This window comes from Monopterus albus, unplaced genomic scaffold, assembly GCF_001952655.1.
Source record: "Monopterus albus unplaced genomic scaffold, M_albus_1.0 scaffold106.1, whole genome shotgun sequence".
In the NCBI taxonomy this organism is placed as follows: domain Eukaryota; kingdom Metazoa; phylum Chordata; class Actinopteri; order Synbranchiformes; family Synbranchidae; genus Monopterus; species Monopterus albus.
This window is the reverse complement of record NW_018127986.1, coordinates 943,414-966,742: the sequence shown is the minus strand read 5'-3', so window position 1 is coordinate 966,742 and position 23,329 is coordinate 943,414. Positions and strand designations below refer to the sequence as shown.

At 41.4% G+C, this 23,329-nt stretch overlaps 1 protein-coding gene across 1 annotated transcript in view; it reads left to right on the top strand.

Annotated features, from left to right (window-relative positions):
- Positions 1-23,329, top strand: part of LOC109966095 (cadherin-4-like) — an 82,387-nt gene that overhangs the window by 39,128 nt on the left and 19,930 nt on the right. The window contains exons 3-7 of the mRNA XM_020610705.1: positions 3,481-3,636; positions 7,833-7,977; positions 10,358-10,530; positions 15,659-15,796; positions 20,205-20,390. Coding sequence (XP_020466361.1) covers positions 3,481-3,636; positions 7,833-7,977; positions 10,358-10,530; positions 15,659-15,796; positions 20,205-20,390 — 798 coding nt within the window. The remainder of the gene's footprint in view (positions 1-3,480; positions 3,637-7,832; positions 7,978-10,357; positions 10,531-15,658; positions 15,797-20,204; positions 20,391-23,329) is intronic.

Sequence of the window (23,329 nt, the reverse complement as noted above, 5' to 3'; positions counted from 1 at the left end):
TAGACTCACATACACCCACACAAACAAAACTAGAATAATCAGAGGGAACAAAAGAAAAAGACAGAAAAAGCTGAAAACAGTTTTTGATTATTTTTGGCCTTCTTGAAAATGAATTCCTTTGTTATTTATTACTGAACTGAGACATTTTAAGTGTATGCTGTGCTATTCTGTGCTCCCGTGTGAGGTGTGAGATAGTGGTATAGCAAGAGAGCGTTTCCCTCTTTTCATTAAAAAAATAAAAAGTCCTTATGCAGTTATGAGAAGCTCTTCATGTTCATCTCATGCTGAGCTTTTTCCAACACACTCCTTTCATTTTTGAAGCTAAAATGACAGAGTGACAGTGAGAGCTGCTCACTACTGAAATGACATTCAGTCTGTCTCAGTGTTCTCTGGTAAAAAGTGGAGACTGATAACGCGCAATGCCAGCTAGATTCATTTCCTTGACATCTATTATTGCATTCCTTAATGCATAACCATGTATTTATGCCCCAGATTTATTACATACATTATTAATCATGAGCCAGGCATCATGGCAGCTGTAGTTTGTCATCGCTTTCCTTGTTCTCATCTCTGAACTGTCCAAACAAGCCTAGTTTGAGAATAGGAGAAGAAACAATATTCAAGCGTAATCATTAATTGGAATACAGTAAATATAATCTTCCAGTGGCTGAGAAAGCAAAGTTGTGCCCACTTGAATGCTCATATGTGTACACATGCAACCATGCATAAATATGTGACACAAACGAATGAGGATAACAATTCTGGTGCTGTTGCTCAACAGTTTTAAACATGTCTAGGTACACATTGTGGGAGGGAGAGCTAATTGGCTGGAATAATTGTGGAATCCCACCCCCAAAAACAGGATGACTTGGAAACGGGTGGGAAATCAGGGAGGCGGGGAAACCCCAAATAGAATTATGGGGAGCTATCACTTCCTAACTAGTGAGAATTTATATGCCACTGCCAAGGCCAACGGATTGAAGTAATTTCATTTTTCATGCATGGATTCTGTCCCTACGGAGACCTGAAGCAAAAAGAAAGAGAGAGATTAGAGAGCAGGGGAGAGGAAAGGGGAAGAGTAGTGATGAGTGAGAAAAAGGAGAAGGGAGGGTGGAGGAAATGATCAGACAAGAAGAGGGGAGGAGAAAAGGGGGATGAATCAAGGGGGACAGTTTGGCAGGCGAATGTGTAAAAACTGCTTGCATTTTATAATGCTACAGGTGACGTAGATGGAGACCGTGCTTGGCTCTTTTTGCTTTACCCATACAGGAGGGTAACGGCAGTACACTGAGAGTTCAACTGAGCTGTTAGCGTGGTATTTGTTAGTTTATTGGTGTTTAAGGGGAAGAGTTTCTTTGAAGTAATAGCAGTCAATGCCTACAGTTTGTTAATTAACATAGCTGTCAGCAGTAATTCGCTGAAAGATATGCAGAGCATTTTGACATTCATCTCCCCCCATTCCCCAAAGAAAACACACAGATAGCATTAGGGGGATGTTGTGACAGCTCCCTCTTGCATTCTTATAGCAAATATGTCTGCAACCTATCATGTGTTTGATTAGAAAGGCACACTTCGATCAGATCTTTCCAAATGAGAGTTGAAGACAATGTTGATCCCGATGAAGTGAAAGAGAAGGAAAATAGTGCTAATAGCAGGGTTGGCGGCGGTGACAGGTTTTATTCCACCAGTAGTAAGAGTCAGGATGGCACCTGTCTAATATGCTGTGTCCTTTCCTTGTCCTTGTTAGTTGCTCCAGCTATTTCCTCAGCGGTGTGTCAAAAGTGTGGCTAAATTGGTTCCTCGAGTTGTGAAAGATGGAGAGAACTTTGGACAGTCTAATTCTTCAGGTGCACTCAAGCTCTCCACTGAAATAGTCATTGATTAGAAGGAGAAAGGATGACAATTCCTGTGTGTGTGTGTCTGTGTGTGTGCGTGGGACTCACATTGTGGGAACCTGTTACACACTCCCACTGTGGGAGCTCATGCTGGTCCCCACCATGAATATCATTAAATTCTACAATGATAATTTGATTTAAGGTTCGAGTCCAGTTAGGGTTGGTCAAGTAGTGGTAATGGTTAAGGGTAGGGTAAATCTCCATGAAAAGAATGTAAGTCATTGTAAAGTCCCCACAAGGAATGGAAACACATGTGCATGCGTGTGTGTATACTAGTCTGGTTACACATTGTGAGAATGCGTTTGATTTAGCTAAGGGCGTGAGGACAATTTGGAGCAAAAGTGTGTAAAAGTTAAGTCTTGGTTTTAGGGTTAAGATTGCAATTAGTTTTAGGGCTGGCTGGATAAGGGGTCGGACATTTAGTTGTGACAGTTAGGGTTGGGCTAAGGGACTAGGAAATACATTGTGTCAATGATTGCCCTCACAAAGACAGAAGTACAGATGTGTGTGTGTGTACATTATATGCCTGCATACTGTAGTAAGTGTGTGACTGAGTCATTTTGATACACTGACTGCTGTTCACAGGCTGTCATGTAGTTAATGGACAGAGATGGGATGCTTGGAAGTTTGGACTCTATTCGGGCACTAAATTGAAAACCTCCTCCAGATGAGTCCCAATTACACAGCACTTCAGTCCAAATCGTGGGCCTAGCAGTGCACTTAATGCACCTATTAGCTGTCTGTCTGGCAAGGAAAGATGAACCAAAATACCATCCTGTTTCTCAGAAAACATTCTGCCTCCCATCTCCCACAGTTATTAAATAATTCTCTTCTCATGTGCACCCTGGGTTTGAGACTGTTATTTTCTCTCTGGCCCATTTTTGCCTACTCAGAATGTGTTTATTGTTATGTTGCCTGTTGTTGCTTCCCTAATTACACAGCAATTACAGTACAACCTTGTGTTTTCACTCTCCTGTCTAATTGTCATTTTTGTTCATAACCTGTCTGTACTCTCAGCATGGCTCCAGCAAGTCTTTATAAATCACTACCTGACTGTCAAATGTAACAGTAAATATACGTTGATTTCATTGCTCCCTCCCCGAAGTGTTTAAATGTAAATTTCTCTTTTGAAGAAGTTCAGTTCTGCCAAACAGAATGCATAGCGCTCCCTGTGGGAGCACTAATGGAATTCTTGAGTATGTGGTAGCTAGAAATGCCAAACTGTGATGAATATGTGTGTATGCGAGAGTGCATGCCCTGGCTGTATGCGTTTGTGTGCCTGTGCATGTTTCCGCTGAATAGTAGGCAATATCAGGTTTCTGAAATTGTGTAAGGGGAAATTATTAAACTCCAGCATTCTATATCACAAACTGGTCCTTCAATAATAAACACCTCACAGTATGTATTGTGCCGTTAGGTGTGGAATGGTCTTGACAACTATGAGTTTAAGTTTAGTTTCTAGGTTATAAGGAATAGTGCAAAACCAATAAGAGAGAAAGGTGTGTGGCCTGGTGAAACTCGGTATGAGGCATTAATAATCACTTGACTGACTGAATTCTCTCTCTTTTTGTTTGTTGCAATACAGATTCGCTCAGACCAAGACCAGGACATCTCAATCAGATATAGCATCACTGGGGTGGGAGCAGATCAACCACCCAATGAGGTGTTCAATATCGATCCTGTGCTTGGGAAGATGTTCGTCACCAAACCTCTTGATCGAGAGCATCGCTCTTCTTACCATGTGAGTCTGTCTTTATCTGATTTTGATATGAGGATCATATGTTATTGTACAGTTTGTGAAATTCTGAAACAGAACTAGGCTAGTTTCACATCTGTTCTTTGAGCGCACCCACCACTCCACACTGTGCACCGCGGACGTCCATGCAGAGCCTGCACAGCACACCACATACACAACAATAGTGAGACAAGTGCAAAAGCCGTTTTTTCGCAATATTGTGAACACACCAAGAAGGAGCCCAGCAAGGCGACAGCCCAGAGTTGGGGGAGCTCAACTTTATGCAGGTACAGCCGACTTGCACAAATGCAGCATACACAGATGCATGCTACCCTGGTATAAGATCAGGTTTTTTGAAAGAAACTTCCACCTCATTGAGCCTCTCTCTTCATCTTTGTGCTTCTGATCTATGCGTGGAAACATCATCACAGTCGGGCAAAGCGCACAAACTTGTCAACTTTCTACAAAAGCTTGCTCGTTCCTCTAGTCTTTCTGCTGCCATGAAAAGAGAACCCCAAGGCTTCGATTTAGTGAGCAACCATACTTGGTTTATCACTTTAAGTTTCTGTTTCTGGTTTTCTCTGTCTCTGTACCTGTCTCTATCCTTGTATTTATATGGGTACCTTGTCTGAGTTACAGTGCTGGTGAGCTGGCAAGCACAACCTTTTAGTGAAAGCTGAGCAGATTTATCCCCACATGAATCTCCAATCAATAAGATGATTTGTTAAGAACAGCAGAGGTTTGCTAAAGGCTGCTTAAGCTAAACTCCATGTTTGTTGCAGAGGAAAAGTGTTGGTGTGGAATGCAAAGTGTAAGGACAAACCAGATGAAACAAGACATGTATAAACACACAGAGAAAGGTATTGCAGTCTAATAATTAAAGAGCACTCATACAAGGTGCTGTTAGAGGAGAAGAAAAGTAATTAAACTGCTGTGTATAAAACATGACTTTCCTTAGTCCAAGAACCTTTAAGACAGGGAAGACTTTATGTACTGACATTATGCAGGAAAGCTGCTACACACACACAAAAATTAGAATTTAACTTTGTGCTCTTTCCATTGTTTACCTCATATTTCATGCAAGGATTGAACAAAGTTACAGGTAGGGTCTAGTTCTTTTTATTTAAAAAAAAAATTCAAAACCAGTCATGCAACAAGATGCATTCTTATGTGGAAGAAAACCTTGGAGCTCCTGGCTCTGCTGTTATCTCCATCAGGATGCTGCCTCTTTGCCAAATGCTGAGCACTGCCTGGTACAATCTGTTTTCTACCCCCTGCCTTTCAAGATAATAAACTTTAATGTGGACCCAGAATTACATTTTGCCTTCTTTAAACATGGCGGTAATCTCTGACTCCTGCTGTTATTGAATTAGGGTGTTGGTGCATGAGAGATGGAGGGATGAGGGTGGGTGGAGATAAGGGGCCTGGCTCCTAGCCTGTTACTGCACAGCGAGATACGATATGCGATGGCAGCGCACAGATATTGGGTACAGGACAGATCAGACAATGAAGTGGAAAAAAGTAAAGTCAAATTAACCTCGGGGAGACCTGAAGACAATTTATGTGGAGGTGCAAAGTGGAAGCAGAGGATGAAGAGGAGAGGATGGGCGACCGTGAAGAGGATCTTCACCGGACCGATAGAGAATGCTGCTTATTCCGTTTGCTGCCACGATGAGCCTAGAGGCTATTTCACATCTGTGGCTCTTGTGCTTTTGCAGCCCGGTAACGCATTCCCCATCAGGCATGGCCATATGGAAAGCGTACCATTCCCTCCCTATTTTTAATCAAACTTCTCATGCTTCAGTTTCTCATCTTTCTGCTCCTAACATATTTTCATTCTTCTTCCAGTCCTTTCCAGTGTTGTTAATCTACTGTTCCTCTCCCTTTGGTCTTCCTCTAGATGGATATGTCTAGTGTCAAAAAACTGATAAATAAAATTAAAAAACAGAGGGTCCTTCGCCTGATATTGATTGCTGAGGTTTTGACAGAATAAATATTTACTAGCCTATGTTGTTAGGAGCGGGATGTGTTTATAGTATCTGGATTCTCTTTAGGGTTTTTTTTCCCACTATAAGCTAAACATCTCTGGTGCTTCCAGCTGACAGGATTATCACAGAATAAGTCATGTTCAGGGATATAAACATCTCAGGTAAGGTGAAGGGAATAAAAACAGATTTATCAGGAACCAAGGAGTTAATTTTGAAGTGCCACTGTTAGTTTGACCAGTAGGAATTGAAACACTCCTTATTTAAACTCAACATTTCCCTGATAATTCAGGTGTGATGGAGTAGTGTTCTCTTACTGTTACTTTTCCTCCAGGCTTCATAAGAAAGCAGTCTCAACACATTCTACATCATGTATTGATTCCAGTAATAACTTCATGTCTAAACTTTGTGAGAAATCCTAGTTGGTGATTCCATTGATCTGAGCACAGCTCAGCTGAATTTGAGATTCTCTGACTGTTTGTGGAGTCAGAGGGAAGTGAAGAGATTTCTGGACTCTCTTTCAAACACCAGACAGCCCTGGGATTCAGCACAGCGATTCTGAAACAGGAACACTGCCTTTACAATAGATCCAACTTCCAATAAGCTAAGATGTTTCGTGTTTTGGTTTTTGCTAAGATAAAAGCTTGTAGGGAGTGTGAAGTGTGAAAGAGAAAGTACATGATTGCAGAGACAATTTCTCAGCAAGAGAAATGTCCTGAATTTTACTTCCTATCCAACTTAATATTGTTATTCAGGTTTAGGCCTTCTGAAACTATTGTACCATATAATTCAGTAATGTAAACATTATCAGTCAGTGTGTTCATCAGCAGGGCTAAATGCCAAATTCAGAAAACAGTGCAGAGTTCTGTTCAACTTAGAGAAGCTTTGAAATTATTCACCTTGCAGAATAAAAACACCCACTTTCAGTTTCTTGGTGTTTTATTTATGCTGTCTCACCCTTTTGTCCACTTCTCTGAGTGGAGACCGTTGGCAATCAATTGAGAAGATAAAGGGCTTCTATCCCAAGAGAGAAACAAAGAAGTGATTTTTCAAATATACCAACAACTACTTGAAAATTTGCTGTTAAAATGGAAGCAATAACACCCAATTTTAAAAATATAGGAAGGAACCTGTAAGCAACAAGTTCTGGAAATCAAGCCAGCGCTAGCATGGGACTTTAAAGCAACCCGTTCCTCTCCTCCCACCTCTCCCCGCTCCGTGACATTCCGCTGTACACCCTCATCATGTCTGCTGTCTCAGTTAATGCAGGAACCAAGGGGTTTGCTGGCCTGTGATTGGTTAGAAGGGTGAGGCTCCTTCATAAGCCTTCGAGTGAATATCTGTGCACTGCTGCCAGGCTGTTCAATGAGTCTGGGTCACAGGAGCCTTTGACAGCATCTCTCTACATTAAAACATGTTGTGGAGCATATTTCAACTAAAAATATTAGATAAAAGGTAGAGTAAGGAAGCTTGTTTCGTTTCAGAATTGGCGGTGAAACAATGATAATCCTGGGTCCTTCAACCATGCAGACAAATGAATGCTATTTCTTTACATGAACTTATATAAATTTAGTAAATAACACATTATAATTAAACTGGCATTTGTGCCTTTAGATCTCTAACAACAGAGACCTCTGATAATAGTATTTACATCTCTAACCACAAATTTATCTTTCAAATAAAATGAATACAGAATATAACAACCATAGCTGAAATAAACTACAGTAAATGTGTTAACTTTCAGCTCATCTTTGCCATAACTGTAGTGTGATTACTTTGAATAATACAGTTACACAATTACAGACCTTTCACCTGTACATGAAAATGTACTTTTCCCTCCCATAGATATGCTGAGGAGGCTGAAGTATTTCTTCAGGCCTGACTAGTGTCTTAAGAGCCTCCTGTCAGTCTGTGCCTACAGGGTCCAACAATCAGACACTTGCATTGCCTGAACAGAAAACCCCACTGCATAAAACTATGCACTTGCCACTGCGCCTAAAAGCTTAGTGCTCACATAATATGGTTTAGAAAAGTGTGTGTGGAGGGGTGCATTTGCCATCTTTCCCCAGTGGAAACCACACTCTTGATGTACTAGATAGATGTAAATGTTGACTAATGTTGTAGAGAATACAGATAGAATCTTGTTCATTGTATTGCTCCCACAATAATTACAGGCTATAATCCAACCTCCTATTTTGTGTTGTTTGTGTCTTCTAGTTGCGTGCCCATGCTGTAGACATGAATGGGAACCAGGTGGAGAACCCCATCGATCTCTACATCTTTGTCATTGACATGAATGACAATAGACCCGAGTTCAAAAACCAGGTCTACAATGGCTCTGTAGATGAAGGCTCTAAACCAGGTACTGACACACACATGGATAGAGGGAGAAACAAAACAAGAAGTAATGTGTGAAGCAGGAGCACTTACAGGTTAGATGCATTTATTAGAAAAGATTAAAGAAATGTGTGGAGAGGTGATGGCGTTGGATACAAGTGGACCAAAGACAGGCAGCCAGTATATCAGGAGAGAATGGTGCCGTTAAAAGTCTGGCTACACCAGTGAATCTTTGAAGCAACAGAGAATTTTCTATTCCCCCTGATGTAGCAGACAGATAGAAAATCTGTCTCCTACAGAAGCTTTTCATTTAGCTGGCTGCAGCAGTGACCATAAACCAAAGAGGGGTCTCAGGCTGGAAAGGAGACTGAGGATTAAATGTACCACACAGTAGCACCACTGGGTCATTTTATGTCTAACCTCAGAGCCGTAGAATCACGGAGATGAACTCTCTGTGTGCGTGCGTGTGTGTGTGATCCTGAGGAGCCAGAGTTTATTGCATCAGAGGTGATCTCAAGAGGTGTCCAGGTGCACATTTCCCCTTCTGTCTTTCTTTCTTTCTGTCAGCTATGCTGTATGCTGTTGCCCCATCCCACACAGCAGTCAAGTCTCTGTGGTGTGCATGACATTCAACTGAACAATAATCATAAAAAAGGAGAGTTTTAGAATTTAGAGCTCCAGTGGTTTCAATGGAAGGGCAATTACAGACTTGAATTAGTTTGCAAATTAAAGAGCCATTATGGGGACCTAATCCTGTCAGGCACAGCTTAGGACGCCTGTACAAAGGGTCCACATTAAACCCCCTAAGAGTGCAGCTTAATGAAATTACCCCATCGATGTGTGATACATTGTGATTCTTCATCTCCTTCTCTCTATCCCTCTATCTCGAGAAAAAGTGACGGGTGAGGGACTGAGTCACCCTGCTTGGAATCCAACCAAATATGGAGCCTGTCCTCTCTTTCTCTCTTTTCTTCTCCCTCCCTCTGTTCCTCACAGTTTTTTTTCTCGTCTCACTGAGAGGCCTTCAGAGTGCTCCCTCTGGCCGAGTCATTGACAAATGTTGCTTTGAAATGTAATGAAGTTTGAAATGGGAGCTGCGGTTACAATTATCCTCGGGCAGGGGCTGTCACGATATCACTATCTGTGGCAATTAGAATCAGCTACCAGGGAGGGGAGGAAGAGCAAGAAGGAGAGGGAGATAGAGAGACTGGGTGACAGGCAATGATCCTACAGAGTTATATGAGTGTGCGGAGGCAGGAAAGCAAACAAGTGGTGCATTCATGGAAGGATAGTGGCTTATTCTCTGCAACAGAACTGTGTCTGCATATACTTTATGTCTTTGCTAACTGCTTTATTTACAGGGCAGGTTCCCAGCTATTTTAGGGCAAGGTAGCTTTATTAAATTAATACAAAATTAAGATCAACCATTGTTAAAATGAGACAAGATACATAAAATGACAAGAAAAACAAACATATATCGTCTGAAACACGATTATCCAGCAGTTACAGTGCAGAAAGTGCAACATGAAACCAGTAAAACAGCACAAGGAAATGATAAAGCTGTCAGTTGAGACTTGAAAGTGACTAGGGTTGGGGCACGATTGAAGCCATAAAACTATCACTGTTATATCTGCATAGACAGTACGTCTGTGCTTATTTTTATTCGTAGTAGTTGAATTCATTATTTATGGAGCATGTGTCCAACATTTCTCTTCTGGCATTATCAAACTGTTATGGGACATTTTATGGTTTATTAGCCACACTTATGTACATATTGACCAATATCAGTGTGACTCTTGGCAAAATCTGTCATTATAATCTGTTTGTAGGATGGCTGATTAAGCAGAGAAGTAATGTGTCGCTTTAAATTGTCCAATAAAAGACACAATAGCACAAAGTACTGCTGTTACAATGTTACTGTATGATTTATTTTGGTGAACAGTTATACAGTATGTTTTTCAGACTCAGCTTTATTGGCCAGGTATGTTGAACACACAAGGAATTTGACTCTGGTACAATTGGCTCTCAGTGTGTTTTCATAAGACAACAAGAAAAGGAGAGTGCATTTAAATAGGAAAAAAATGAAACAAAAATTAACATATGCAAATTGTGTGTTGTAAATTGTGGAATTTGTGTTAAACAATGACCAATGTGATAATACACTGATACATGCACTGACACAATACATTTTCCAGGAGAGTCAGATACTAGCTTTGCTCTTGTACACTGAAATGTATGTTACATGTTGATCTGTGACACATTACAGTATGTTAGTGTAACAATACCACAAATAAAGAAGAAGCATGAAGTCAGCAAACAGAAACACCTACAATTAGACTTGCCTTTTGTTTTCTACAGCCTGCTTGGGTTTTGCACATTGTGAAATATTCTTTTTTTCCCCTCAGGAACGTATGTAATGCACCTGTCGGCGTTTGATGCCGATGACAACACTACAGCCAATGGAATGGTGCGCTATCGAATCCTGTCTCAGACGCCACATAGCCCCATTCCCAACATGTTCACCATCAACAGTGAGACTGGAGATATTGTGACGGTGGCCACTGGTCTGGATCGAGAGGTTGGTCTTCTCTGTGCCAAAGCATTTCCAAAAGGCTTTTAATGTTCATGTTTAATCATATAAAACATTCGGCACAAAGACTGTATAATGATTTTAGCCATAGAAAACTGAACGTTTGAGTGATCAGGTTATCACTGTTTATGGAGCACAGTTCCTCACAGCATTGTTTATTCTGATGACACTCTGAGATGCAACTTTGAAATGTTTTGCAGTCATTTGCCACCAGACACAAACACACACACACACACATTAAGTGATCTTTTTTGTTGTACAGAACATTTCCTGCATCTGCGGTCACCTTGTTTATGGAGCTATAAAACTTGTGACAAGATCCAAATGTGTTTATTCTCACGACATGGATGTGCCACTGACAACTCTGCAAGAAATCTCAGAGAGAGATCATCCTCCCAAACTGTCACCTGTGACAGACCTATTAACAACACATCACGCTGCAGTGGGCTGCTCATGTTGTGTTGTGTGTGTTTGTTGTGTGGTAAAGATAGAGTGGAAATATCTGAAATAGAATGCCCTTGACACCTGTCAGACAAACAAAAGGCCATATAATCACATCTACACTTGATGAAACACAGACAATGGAGGGGAAAAATGGAAACTGAAGGGAGCAATAGAACAAAACTTCAGCTGTGCAGATGGGGTATTACAATTAGGCTAGAGGAAGTTAGTGTGGATTTGACAGTGATGGCGATAGAGAAGCAGGATGAGATATGAGGGTGCCAGAGGGAGAGGTAGAGATGAGCATGTTTCAACTGAACCTCTGCTGCTTATTTTTACTCTGTTTTATCTGTACAGTGGATTTGTATGTAGGATTCAACTCTGACAAACCTTGAGCATGCACACACAAGCTTGTTTGTACATCTATTCTTGAGGGGACTCATCTTGATATAATTCATTCCTTAGCCCCTAACCTTTTCTTTTTCATTTCCTGTATTTATCATACCACTGAGAGAAGTCATGTCTTTCCTCAGCAACCTGTTTACAGTCACACAGCACACAGTCTGGAAGCTTCCAACCACACATCATAGGTTCGCCAGTGGGAAAATCCAGTGCTTAGGTTACAACAGTGGTGGTACTGATAGAGTAGCAAATTTAGCCTACCAAGAAATTTCTTTGAAATGCTGAAGCAATGCAAAGATGCATCCAAAAAATGCATCTTTGATCATAAATGTATTGTTTAGGCCATTAATCAGGCAGACGCACTAAACATTTTCTGGTTCAGGCTTCTCAAATATAAGGATTATCTGCTTTCCTGTTTCGGGCAAGGGTAGGTAATCAATTTAGATGAAGCTGGAGTGAGGAAAGACAGTGAATTGGTATTTTCCAGCTTCTGATTGACTGAACACACCTGATCCAGGTAATCAGCAGTGGGTAGGGAATGGGTTGATTGGAAAACAAGCAGGGCAGCGGCCCTCAAGGACCAGACTTGCCCAGCCTTGTTTTTAGATGAAAACTCACCTCACTCTGCCGCTTCCTGTCACACCAGGCAAGCCTGGCAGAAAGACTACCCAATATCGCCTTAGTTGACCGGCAGCATGTTTGTTGACAATTCAGCCCCAACTACCTAACATGGTAAGACAGAATAAACTAGAATGCTTTTTAATAACAGCTGTAAATGCAAAAACCCATGAAGAGATGTCATAATCTAGATCATATATCCACGTTGCATTTTAATGCCAGGTGTAAATGGGATCGTATCCTGTGTAGGAAAAGTGAAAGGGTGCTTCATTTAACCTTTCGGATCTTTAACCATCACAACTACATACCTAAACTAAACCTGGATGCTAAACCTTTTTCTAACTTTGACCTTATAAAATCAACAAATACCACTCAAGGATCCAGCTGAGGTGGTGATGACCAGCCAAAATGTCCTCACCCTATAAAAATGCCTTCACTCTCTAGGTCTTAAATTCAACTTGGTCCTCACAAAAACAGACATAAAAGAGCACACACAATGTGCACAGCCATGAAAACAGGTACTTGACTCACACATATACAGCGACTTCAGAAAGCTCTTCACTTCTTGCACACTTTACTGTGCCCTGTCAAGCTTCATCAGATCAGGTGCAAAGCATCTGAGAACCACCATCTTCAGATCTCTGCACAGATGTTTCAGTGGGGTTTAAATTTGGCCTTTGGCTGGGCCTCTCAAGGATAGTCAGAGACTTACCCTGAAGCTGCTCTAGTGTTGTCTTGGCTGTACTGTATGCTTCAGGTTATTGTCCTGTTGAAAGATGCATCATTGCCCCAGTTTGAGGTCACTGCACTCTGGAGCAGGTTTTCTTCAAAGATCTCTCTGTATTTGGCTGCATTCATCCATGCCTCAATTCTGACCAGTCTTTCTGTCCATGCTGCTAAGAGGCACCCAATAGCATAATGCTGCCATCACCATGCTGAGAAAGCTTTGTTGGGTCAGTTGGGTTCTTGGTCACGTCCCTCACCAAGGCCCTTCTCACCCAGTTACTCAGTTTGGCCGGACAGCCGACTCTAGGAAGAGCCCTGGTGGTTCCAAATATCTGTTTCACAATTACTAAGGCTACTGTGCTACTGGGAACACACACCAGCTTTACAAGTGCTTTTATGTTCTTGCCCTCTATGCCTCACCAAACAATTTATCATGAAGATCCACAGAATTCAGACTTGGCTGTGGCTGTAGGATGATATATAGTATACAGGTGTATTCCTTTTGATGCTCAATAGGGTCAGTTTTCCACAGGTACACTCCAGTCATGTTGTAGATTCATCTTAATAATAATTAAAGCAAAGACAATTCATCTGGCCACAGTCTGCAGAGACACAGCAAAGGATCGGAATGTTTCCATAAAATTAAGAGATTTTGGTGTTTGAATTTTAATACAGTTGAACATTTCTTAAATTTGAAATTTCTAAAAACATTTTCTCTTTGTCATTGTGGGTGGCTGAATGTGTACGAAGGGCAAAATGGCAATAATGTGTGCAAAAAGTGAAGGGGTCTGAATCCTTTCTGAAGCAACTGTTATGTTATGTGTTTATGAATATACATACTCAGTTTCCGTAGCATACAAATATATATTTCTGTAATCCTGTAAACATTTTTGTAGAGTCTAGATAAGAAGCTTCAAACCCTGCAGGAGAATTCTGAGCCTCTATATTGTACATAAACTTCACAAGAAGATGCTACACAGCATGCTGCAGTCCGTCCCTGGTCTACTTTTACTCAGCACTTTGGCTCTTTGAAAATTTCTGTGTCTTCGTTGCCTCCTTGGGCAGCAGTGTTGGAGGTGTAAGGTGCCACAAAATCTATTTACACAGCCACTTCTCTCCTCTTGTGCCTCAGCAAACTACTCTCTCTTATTGGACTTTTAAGAGCTTGATTAAGAAATGAAAGAGGGAATAAAAGGAAAGGAGCAATGGAATGAGGAAAGGAGAAAAGAAATGACTATGGCTCCGTGTTATGTCATTACACTGGTAAGATTTACACAAGGACAGTGCACGATGGTTATGATGTACAAAGGGTACTTACTCATTTCTTTGTAGGGAATACGCACCCACACACACACACAAACAGCGAGCGAGAGAGGGAAACTAATCTATATCATTGACTTTCATTAGCAAGAAAACTAGAGCCAGCAAATTGTTAATGCTTGTTGTTGTGATTGCAATATTTAGAATGATGATTACATTACAGAAGGTCATTATTACGAGTGAGGTAAGAATTAAAAGTCCAGAGTAATGCACTGTTTGCAGTGTGTCATATTACTGGTGGTTAAACTCAGCAATATCATCACTAAATGAATTAGTGAAGCAGGAGTTTCTGTTGTTGTTAAAAACTTTATTCCTTTAGTCCACTCTCTCTTAGTTGAACTCTCTTAATACTTATTTTTCTCATTGCCGCTAAAGGTTTAGATGTGCGGGTGTAACAGCCGAGGTGGCAGCAGTATTTCTCACTGGGAGACTGGAAAAAAAAAAAAAGGTTTATTATTTGCATGGTTAAAATGAAAGCCTCAAATCAAGTCTGTTCTTTACTTCTGAAATGTCTTCCTTTCCTTTATAAATGCACACAGATTCTCTCTAAGGCGTTCCACCGCTCTGCAGTGGACTTTAAAGAGCTTGTTGACAGCAACGGACCTCAGTCCTCCAGAGGACTGCGGTGTGTGTTGCTGCAGTGCTGAGAGATTCAGAGGAGTGCCACATAATTACTCCCTTGTCTAATTAGTGAAAATGTTGTGTACATGCTGTACACATGTTGATGGGACAGTCAGGTGAGCACTGCTTCTAAACAAGATGTGGAGGAAAAATGGTGTGTGAATGTTTGTGTGTTGGTGGGGGCTTGTGTGTACGAATAGGTGTCAATGAGAGTGTATATACAAGGCTGAAGTTCAGCATCTCGTCTAGCATCAGGATGAGAGGAGCTGTCTAATCCTCCTGATGTGGCGTCCTGGCCTAATTGGTATATTTACTTGGTAATTAGCAGGTGAGAGAGACACTGGGAATGTAATTGGGAATGTCGGTGACGAGACACATTATTCAGACAGTCGGCTCCTGGGTTCCATCCTTCCTGCAGCCCATTAACTGCACTGTGGGACAGAAGAAGAGACAGGGGATGCTGGCATAGAGAAGAAGAGACTGAAGAAAGGAGAATTGGAAGGGCGCTGCATGGCTCAAAGCACACCAAAATACAAAATTATAAATAGCAGAACTATGTTTCAGCTTCCAGTGAAATGACATTTCAAAAGACAAAATGGCATTTATCATTCTTTCATATTATTGCTCCATAGATAGTCTGTTAATCTCTGTCAGCTGGATCATTGTCTTCACATCTGTCCATCAGTGGCTCTTTGATGACATACCCATGGGGACGCTTCACAGCGCAGCCTTCAGATGGTCGGAAGTCTGGGTGTGTTCTGCTGAGGAGGTTTCAACTCAGTCGAATCAAAGACTTCATTCTTGCGATGCTGGGTTGCAAATATGACCATGTACAGTGACTATAGAACATGACAGACTCCACCCTCCCCTCTGGGAGCCACTGTCTGTGGCTGTTGCTGTACACTTGGGGAAAAGAAAGCTTTTCACAGATTAATAACTCTGCACTCTTTTTTCTTTGACTGTTTCTGTTTTTTTTTTTTTTTTACAGAAACTGTCTCAGTATACCATCATTGTACAGGCCACGGACATGGAGGGTAACCTGAACTTCGGCCTTTCCAACACAGCCACCGCCATCATCACTGTCACGGACATCAATGACAACCCTCCCATGCTGACCTCCAGAACTGTGAGTCGCAACAAATAATGGACTGAAGAAAGGGCAACAGTTTTAAGGAGGAGAGGGTTTAGGGTTCAGGCAAGAGGGTGGAAATGAAGAGTGTGTTAGAAAAACAGTAAAAAAAAAAAAAGGGTAGAAAGAGAAAGATATTAAAGAATAGAGGGAAGGATAAAGACATGAAAGAGAAGGCATAATGGTATGAGGTAAAGAGAAAAGAAATGGCTACAACAAAGTGCGGTATGTTGTTACACAGGAAGATTTATACAAGGACAGTGAGGGAGGGTTATGATGTGCAAAGGGTATTTATTCATTTCCTTGTGCACGCACACACACACACGGAAAAACTAATCCATATCATTGACTTTCATTAGCAAGAAAACTAGAGCCAGCAAATTGTTAATGCTTGTTGTTGTGATTGTGATATTAAGAACGATGATTACATTACAGAAGGTCATTATTAAGAGTGAGGTAAGATTTAAAAACTGTTTGTAATGTATTATATGACCGGTGATTAAATTCAGCAACATCATGACAAATGAAGCAGGATTTTAATGTATGTGTTGTTACAAAGTACACTTCCCTTTAGTCCACTCTCACTTAGTTGAACTCTCTTAATACTCTAGTTAACTGATTCATAGTTTGTGTGGCAGAAATACAGGACTCAAGTCGAAGTTTTATTTCATGTGGCAGAGACATATTTGTTTAGAGAAATAAAGATAGACAAAAGGGAGTCAGTTTGTCTGCATTCTAGTTTTCATATCAAGAAACTCTCTAGGTGTCTGTATGGCTTCAGGTGAATTGTTCAGAATGTGTGCTTTCTTATCAGCTCTGATGAAAGTACGAGCCTGCTGGGTAGATAAAGTGCTTAGCAGTGCAGCAGACTCGACTCTTTGAGGTGGTAGCAGAGGAGTTGGCATTAGCATTTGCCCCGGGGGCTATTAAGAATCTTATGATGATGAGTTAGCATTGGCAGTAAGCATGTGTCAGCCGTGGAGCTCATCAGAGAGCTGCTACATCACGCGCAGCAGGAAATGTACAAAGAGAGGGTAGGAAGAAAAAAAATACACACAAAGGAGACTGTGAGCAAAACGAGAACAAAGAGCAGAGAGGAGCTGATGAGTGGACCACCATGTAGGCTCTAAGATGAAAAATGGAGAGGAGAAAAAGTGATGAGAGAATGATAGGGAGGGGACAAAGAATGAAGGAGTATTTAGTCACAGGAGCTAGTTTCTACAGCAGCGGTGATAAAGCATAGACATGCCCCGTTGTAAATCAGAGACCTTTCCTGACTCAACATCCTCCCCTGCATTAAGATTCTCTACTCATGGCAGCGTATTGATGATAGTGGCCAGTAATATTGTAGATTGATATTCTCTAACTGTATTCCACCATATTTAAGTGCATTTCCATCATCGCCACAGAGAGAAGTTAATACTGTCATGGTTATTGATGGTAAACTTTAGTGCAAGTTTCGGAGCCATGATGAAACAGAGCCCTTCTACCCACTCCATTCATAAATCACATATCTTAGCATTGGGTTAACATAAAAGCCATTTTGTTAAGAATGCAGGCCATTATGCAAATATTTAGCGTTTGCGATAAACCCCATAGATCTTTCTACATGTCCCAGAAATATACAGTTGGGGAATTTGTCTTTAATGTTGATGATTAATATTTCATCAAGCCTATCTCAGGCATGCCTGTTTTTCAAGGTGGCAAAGGGTGGTGTATGTGTACTGATGTGAAGGCTCAGTGCACAGCCTATTCAACCTATTCAGGGCTGCATACATGCTTTGCATTATTTGATGCAGATAGATTAGGTAAGATGGGAAGAACTGTTTTTGTTTCTCGGTGCAGACAGTGTACTGCAATAATGACTGGCTCTTATATTGTATGGGATGCCTTGTAGTTATGTGTAGAGACCTATAATCTTGCAATCGGGGTGCATCTGTGCAGGATTTACTGCACTGCTTTGTTGTCCTCCTTTCTATACTGTCCTCACAGAGTTTCTGTGATGAAGTTTTCTGTCACTTCTCCTTTCTTTCCTCTCACCTCCACTTGCTTGCTTTAGTGTTTCTCCACTGCCAAGATACTGACAGGGCGAGGGTGTTGGCACAAGGTGTTTTGTCAAGTGCTATGCGAAAGCCAGCTGCACTCTGTGCCAGTCACAATCAAAGTGCTTCCCCCTTCTTTCCTTTAGTCCACCAGTTGGGGACAACATATAATAATAAGGAAAAACTACCTGAGCAGAGTGAGTCTGCTGAAAGACACCACAGTCATACAGCAGTCCACTGCTGAAACTATCACTACTGCAATACACTGCCACAACCAGTAAGAAGAGTTAGAGCCAACACAGTGTTCATCTAATAAATAATTAAGAAACTGAAAGAAAGAGAATAACTCCAAGGCTTTTCCAAGACAGACTGTAATGTTGCATCACAATGTATTATTGACAATAACCCTACCAAATGTCAAAGCTCACTTTCATAAAAGACTGAACAATCACTGAATATAGTGAAGAATTGGGAGCAACTGCTGGTTCTGGAGAAAAGATTTTAACCTTAAATTCTCATCCCAAAGTTCAATCTTTAATATAACACAAATCCTACTCATACTGCTATTGTCTCCTCAAAAATGTTCATATCATCCTTTTTTGGTTAATTTTGGTGTTTTGAAATGCACATAATGCTACATTAGAGATCAGAGCTGCAAAGTCAAGAGTTCGAGTGTATTCTGAGCACTTCGCAGTTGCAGTCTAAATCACAATTGACAGATTTTAGTTTTAGTGCACTATCAGCAATGTTCTTTTGTACTCATGATTGATTTACTTTACAACCTTAAAGCTACAATATGCAAGTTCTGAAAATTAAGCCAGCACTAGCATGAGACTGGACAGTAAACTAGTCCACTCCTCCCACAAGCCCTGTCTCTGTTTCCGCTCAGTGCCTCACTTACATCCTCGTTGCCTTCACTGTCTCAGCTAATCAGGAGCTGCTAGGCTGTAAGTCAGGTCATTGTCCAAGCTAATACTAGCTTGAAGCATTGGATGCATGAAGAGTAGTAAATGTGAATCATGGTCATGTAAACACTGACAGCCATGAGGTCCCACCTCTGACTTTGACCTTCCTTGATTGGTTAGAAGAGCGAGGCTCACTCACTCAAAGCTTTAGAAGCAAAAACTTCTACATTCTGCACCACACACACACACACACACACACATATATACGTATGAGTAAATGTTACATACTGTAGAGTGTGAGTGTGTGCGGTTGAACTGCACATATGCTGCCAAAGATAGTCATCTATGAGAAAAATAAATAAGCACTTTATGACTTGAGGTTTGGGTGCCTGATGTAACCAAACCACAGTAATAAACTAGCACACACACACTCTGACACCAACATATGACTTATCCAATGCAGGCAGTTCATCAGGACCACCCGGACTTGTCTGTTTTCTTAAGAATGTCATTGAGTCCTGAACAGCACTCCTGACACAGCACCTTAATCTTCCCGCTGCTTTCGACTGTTTGCTGGGCGATGTGAGGGTTGCCAGGCAGGGTATTATGGTCTGTCGTAGTGTTTGGTCTGGGGCTTTGCTCTTTGATATCCTATACTCACATAAGCAGCTCGGTGGCTCTTCCACGCCTGTTACCCTTGGTGATGCGGTGAGTCCATGCGTGTTGCCACAAAATGAGGTGAAGACATGACAGCATGCTCACCTTCTGACCTCACATGATCAGTTAATCCTTGATGGGTTGTTCATATAGGTGGTGCAGCGGTCGACTTGTATTTTACAGGGTAGCTGTGATGTTGTTGCTGTTGTTAGTTCGTCTTTGTGGGCTTTATCCCCTGAGCCCATACGGCTTTGATCAATCCCCACCATAACAGACACATGACAGACAGCAGCTCACTCCTCATTGGGCTTATCAGGACAAAGCACATGTGTTTGTACAGCATGGGGACAACTAAAAGTCACTCATACACACTCAAGCAGCTGTTTTAACCCTCCCCACTACTGCCTCCTTTCTCTCCTCCTTTGTCACTCTGGCTTTCAAAAGAATGAAATATCGCCTGTCAACTCTGCATTCTACGTACCCGTTGTACGTAGAATGCAGAAAAAGCAGAAAACATTAAGAGTGGAACAACGCCCGTGTGCTTGCTGGTGTGTTTACGGCTTGTTTACTACTCAGCAGTGGTAAAAGCAAGATCATTAAATTTACTCTACCTGAAAAACTGAAAAGAGGACCGTCTCTATAAAGAAAAATGTAAAAGAGAGATACACACTCAGTGGCTTTTTTGTATAAATTGGCACACTCAACGGCTCAATGCATCCCAAAAGACCTCAGCTAACAATAAAAGTAAAGATATGTTGATGCAACATATCACAAGGTATCATTTTACTTTACTCTATGTAGTTTTCCGGTGAGGTCCCAGAAAACCGAGTGGATGTTGTGGTGGCTAATTTGACGGTGATAGATGCTGACCAACCACACTCGCCCAACTGGAATGCCATCTACAGGATCATCAGTGGAGACCCATCTGGGCACTTCACCATCCGCACTGACCCTGTCACCAATGATGGCATGGTTACCGTGGTTAAGGTAAGACACCGCCTGTCAGCTTCTGGCCCTATAGAGGGTTCAGTGTAGAAAAAACTGTTGTCTCTTTTTCTGTGCTGAATGTCAGATTTTCCTCTTTTAGCGCAAGCAATAATAATAGACTACAGAGTTAAATGGGGACAGGTTGGGATCTTTGTCTTTCATTTGCCCCTTTATGTCTAAATGAGGGATTGGAGGCCGCTGCGCCCTTCAGAAACAGCTCATACACTCACAGACAGACTTAAATACAAAGGCTGGCAAGACCACTGTAGCAGATTAGGTATTGATTTCTCAATTACAAAGGCAGTGTTTTTTTTTATACACTCATAATGTTCTAGCTGCTGTGGTAAATGACAGCAACAACAAAGCCATGTCCTGTAACAACCTGCTATGTTAGAGTTTAACCTCTCAGACACATGTTGTCCTGAGGATTTTAACCCATTTACAAAAAAGAACAGAAAAATATGATATTCAGCTTATATTCTGTGTGTATGTAAAGTGTATAAATGGACTTTAGGCTATGTATTCGTGTGTTCATCTATGAGTGGTTCATCGCAAATGTTTGTTTGTAGAAGCACCTTGTTTATTTTTGTGACCCCTAGGACCCAACATTATTGCCCTTGTATATCTGACTCATGCAAATCACAACTCGTATCTTATAATAATGTTTTTTAAACAGCAATTACATATCATATTACATATAATTCCCACAGCACCCTGAGCAATGAGCATTGGTATTTTGCTTCTCTTCATTATCTCTAGATGAATGCCTTTTATAATCCATCCCTCTCATTCCCTGATGTCAAATTCAGCAGCCATAAGCTTCCACAGAGACCCATGAGAGGTTATCAGGAAATCATAAAATAAGCGACAGGACACCCTGCTGGGAAAAACAAGAAACAGACTGTCTCAACAAATAAACACAGGGGCGTCCACTCAGTCTGGGGAAACAAAGCTAAAATGGCTCACAACAGATAATGTGTGATATGTAAAGTCAAGACATGAACACAAGGTGCTACCTTGGTGTTCATGTTTTAATGAGGCGTCTATGGGTGATAGTACAAACAGATTGAAGTCCACTGACACCCAGGTATGAGGCAGGCTGTGTTTCATGAGGGACCTATGCTCCTCTGTATACAAGGTCTGAGGTCTTAACTGAGGTCTTACTCAGAACATGTCACACGTTTCCACTGCTCTCTGGGGAGTTTATGAGACATTTTCTCATTTTGTTGCTTGGTAATAGAGCCAGAGGACAAACAGGCGTGCATAAAAGCACACAAACAGAGCTGCTTGGTTTGAATGAGTCATTAAGATATGTAAATCACAGCTTATGATAAACATGGCAGATGACAAGGGAAGTGGAGAGGAGGAGAGAAGTGAAGCGAAGACAGATTTCCAAGGTTTGAGAAATGCAGACTGCAGAGAGGGAGAGATCACTGGGAGTTGGGGAGGGCAGGTAGTGGGGGTGGGGGGTGGAGCAGAGGCGAGAAGATGAGGTGGTGGGAAGTTGGAGTCTGGTGGAACAAATTAGGTAAGAGTGAAAGAGAAGAACGAGTGAAGCGATACATAGATGTAAGATGTGATGGCCCATGGGCACAAGATGGAAGCTGTGTTATTGACCTCTAACCCTTCTGACTTCCCTCAGGGTGGGTGTGTGTGTGTGTGTGTGTGTTTTAGTTAGCCTACAGCTATACTGTAGAGCACCCTGTGCTCTGAATACCACTGGCTGCAGATCAAAGTGCCTTGAGCATGGGTAGCCTGTAAATGGGTTCCCAGTGCACCATGGTGTCTTGCACGAACACACATACATGTGCTTACATTTACTTATACCAACATGCACCTACATGCACAAAGGTTAACCAGCCAGCACACACACAAACATATACTGCCCTTGTGAAGCAGCTGCCTGATTAAGGATGCTTTTTTAATATCAAAGCAGTGCTGCCACACTGTCCACTGAAAACACTGTGGCGACGCAACATACAGATGTGCTCAAAGTCATTAACATCACCATCAAACAGCACTGACACAAGCCTTGTGGCGGTAATCATCAGCTGCCTAGTTAGAAATGTGCCAGCAGTACCTACAAACAGCATATTTGTTCTCTTTTTTATTTCCTGGCTTGTTGTTGTTATCACTTGAACCTGAACATGTCGCCTTCATTAGGAGTCCACGGAACTGTCACTCTGGTTTAGGTTCAGCCAGTTAAACCCCCTGTAGGGTACACACACACAGACACACAAACTCACTCGCTCAAAAAATGCAGAGCCATGACAGCTCCCTATGAATAGTCAAAGCCCTGCTGTCTCTTCCCAAGGTGTGTGTTTATGTTTATATGTGTGTGTGTGTGTGTGTGTGTGTGTGTGTGTGTGTGTGTGTGTGTGTGTGTGTGTGTGTGTGTGTGTGTGTGTTGCCTCTTTGGTTATTAAGAGAGAATATAGGTCCAATTCATCAGGGAACCACTTGACACGACATCTGTTCATATAGCTTGTTCTTTATCATCAACAAGATTCAACACATATTCCCCAGCCACAGGCAGAAAGAAAAATGTTGGCAGGGGTTTTAACACTTAACCAGCAAAATGTGTATAGTATGTCCTGTGCCTGAATACTTGACATATTTTGCTCATAAAATATGTTAATAACATTAATAGTAGTAATAATCACTGACAGCACAAGATGAGAAAATTGTTTATTCTCTATTATTTACATCAGTACTGACAATACTGTAGCATTAAGTAAAGAATTTATTTGTTTTTGACAGTAAAATATAGTTTCAGCCATTTTTCCCACTGAAAAACTCGAATAAAATGATATAGTACATATGGCCACAATGATAATACTAATACCACATACTGTAAATATAGTTTATAATGTCTCGTTTTGTTCGGGCTGTGCTGTTTATTCACTTCTGTGAAATTTGAGGCTGTAATTTGTGTGTAT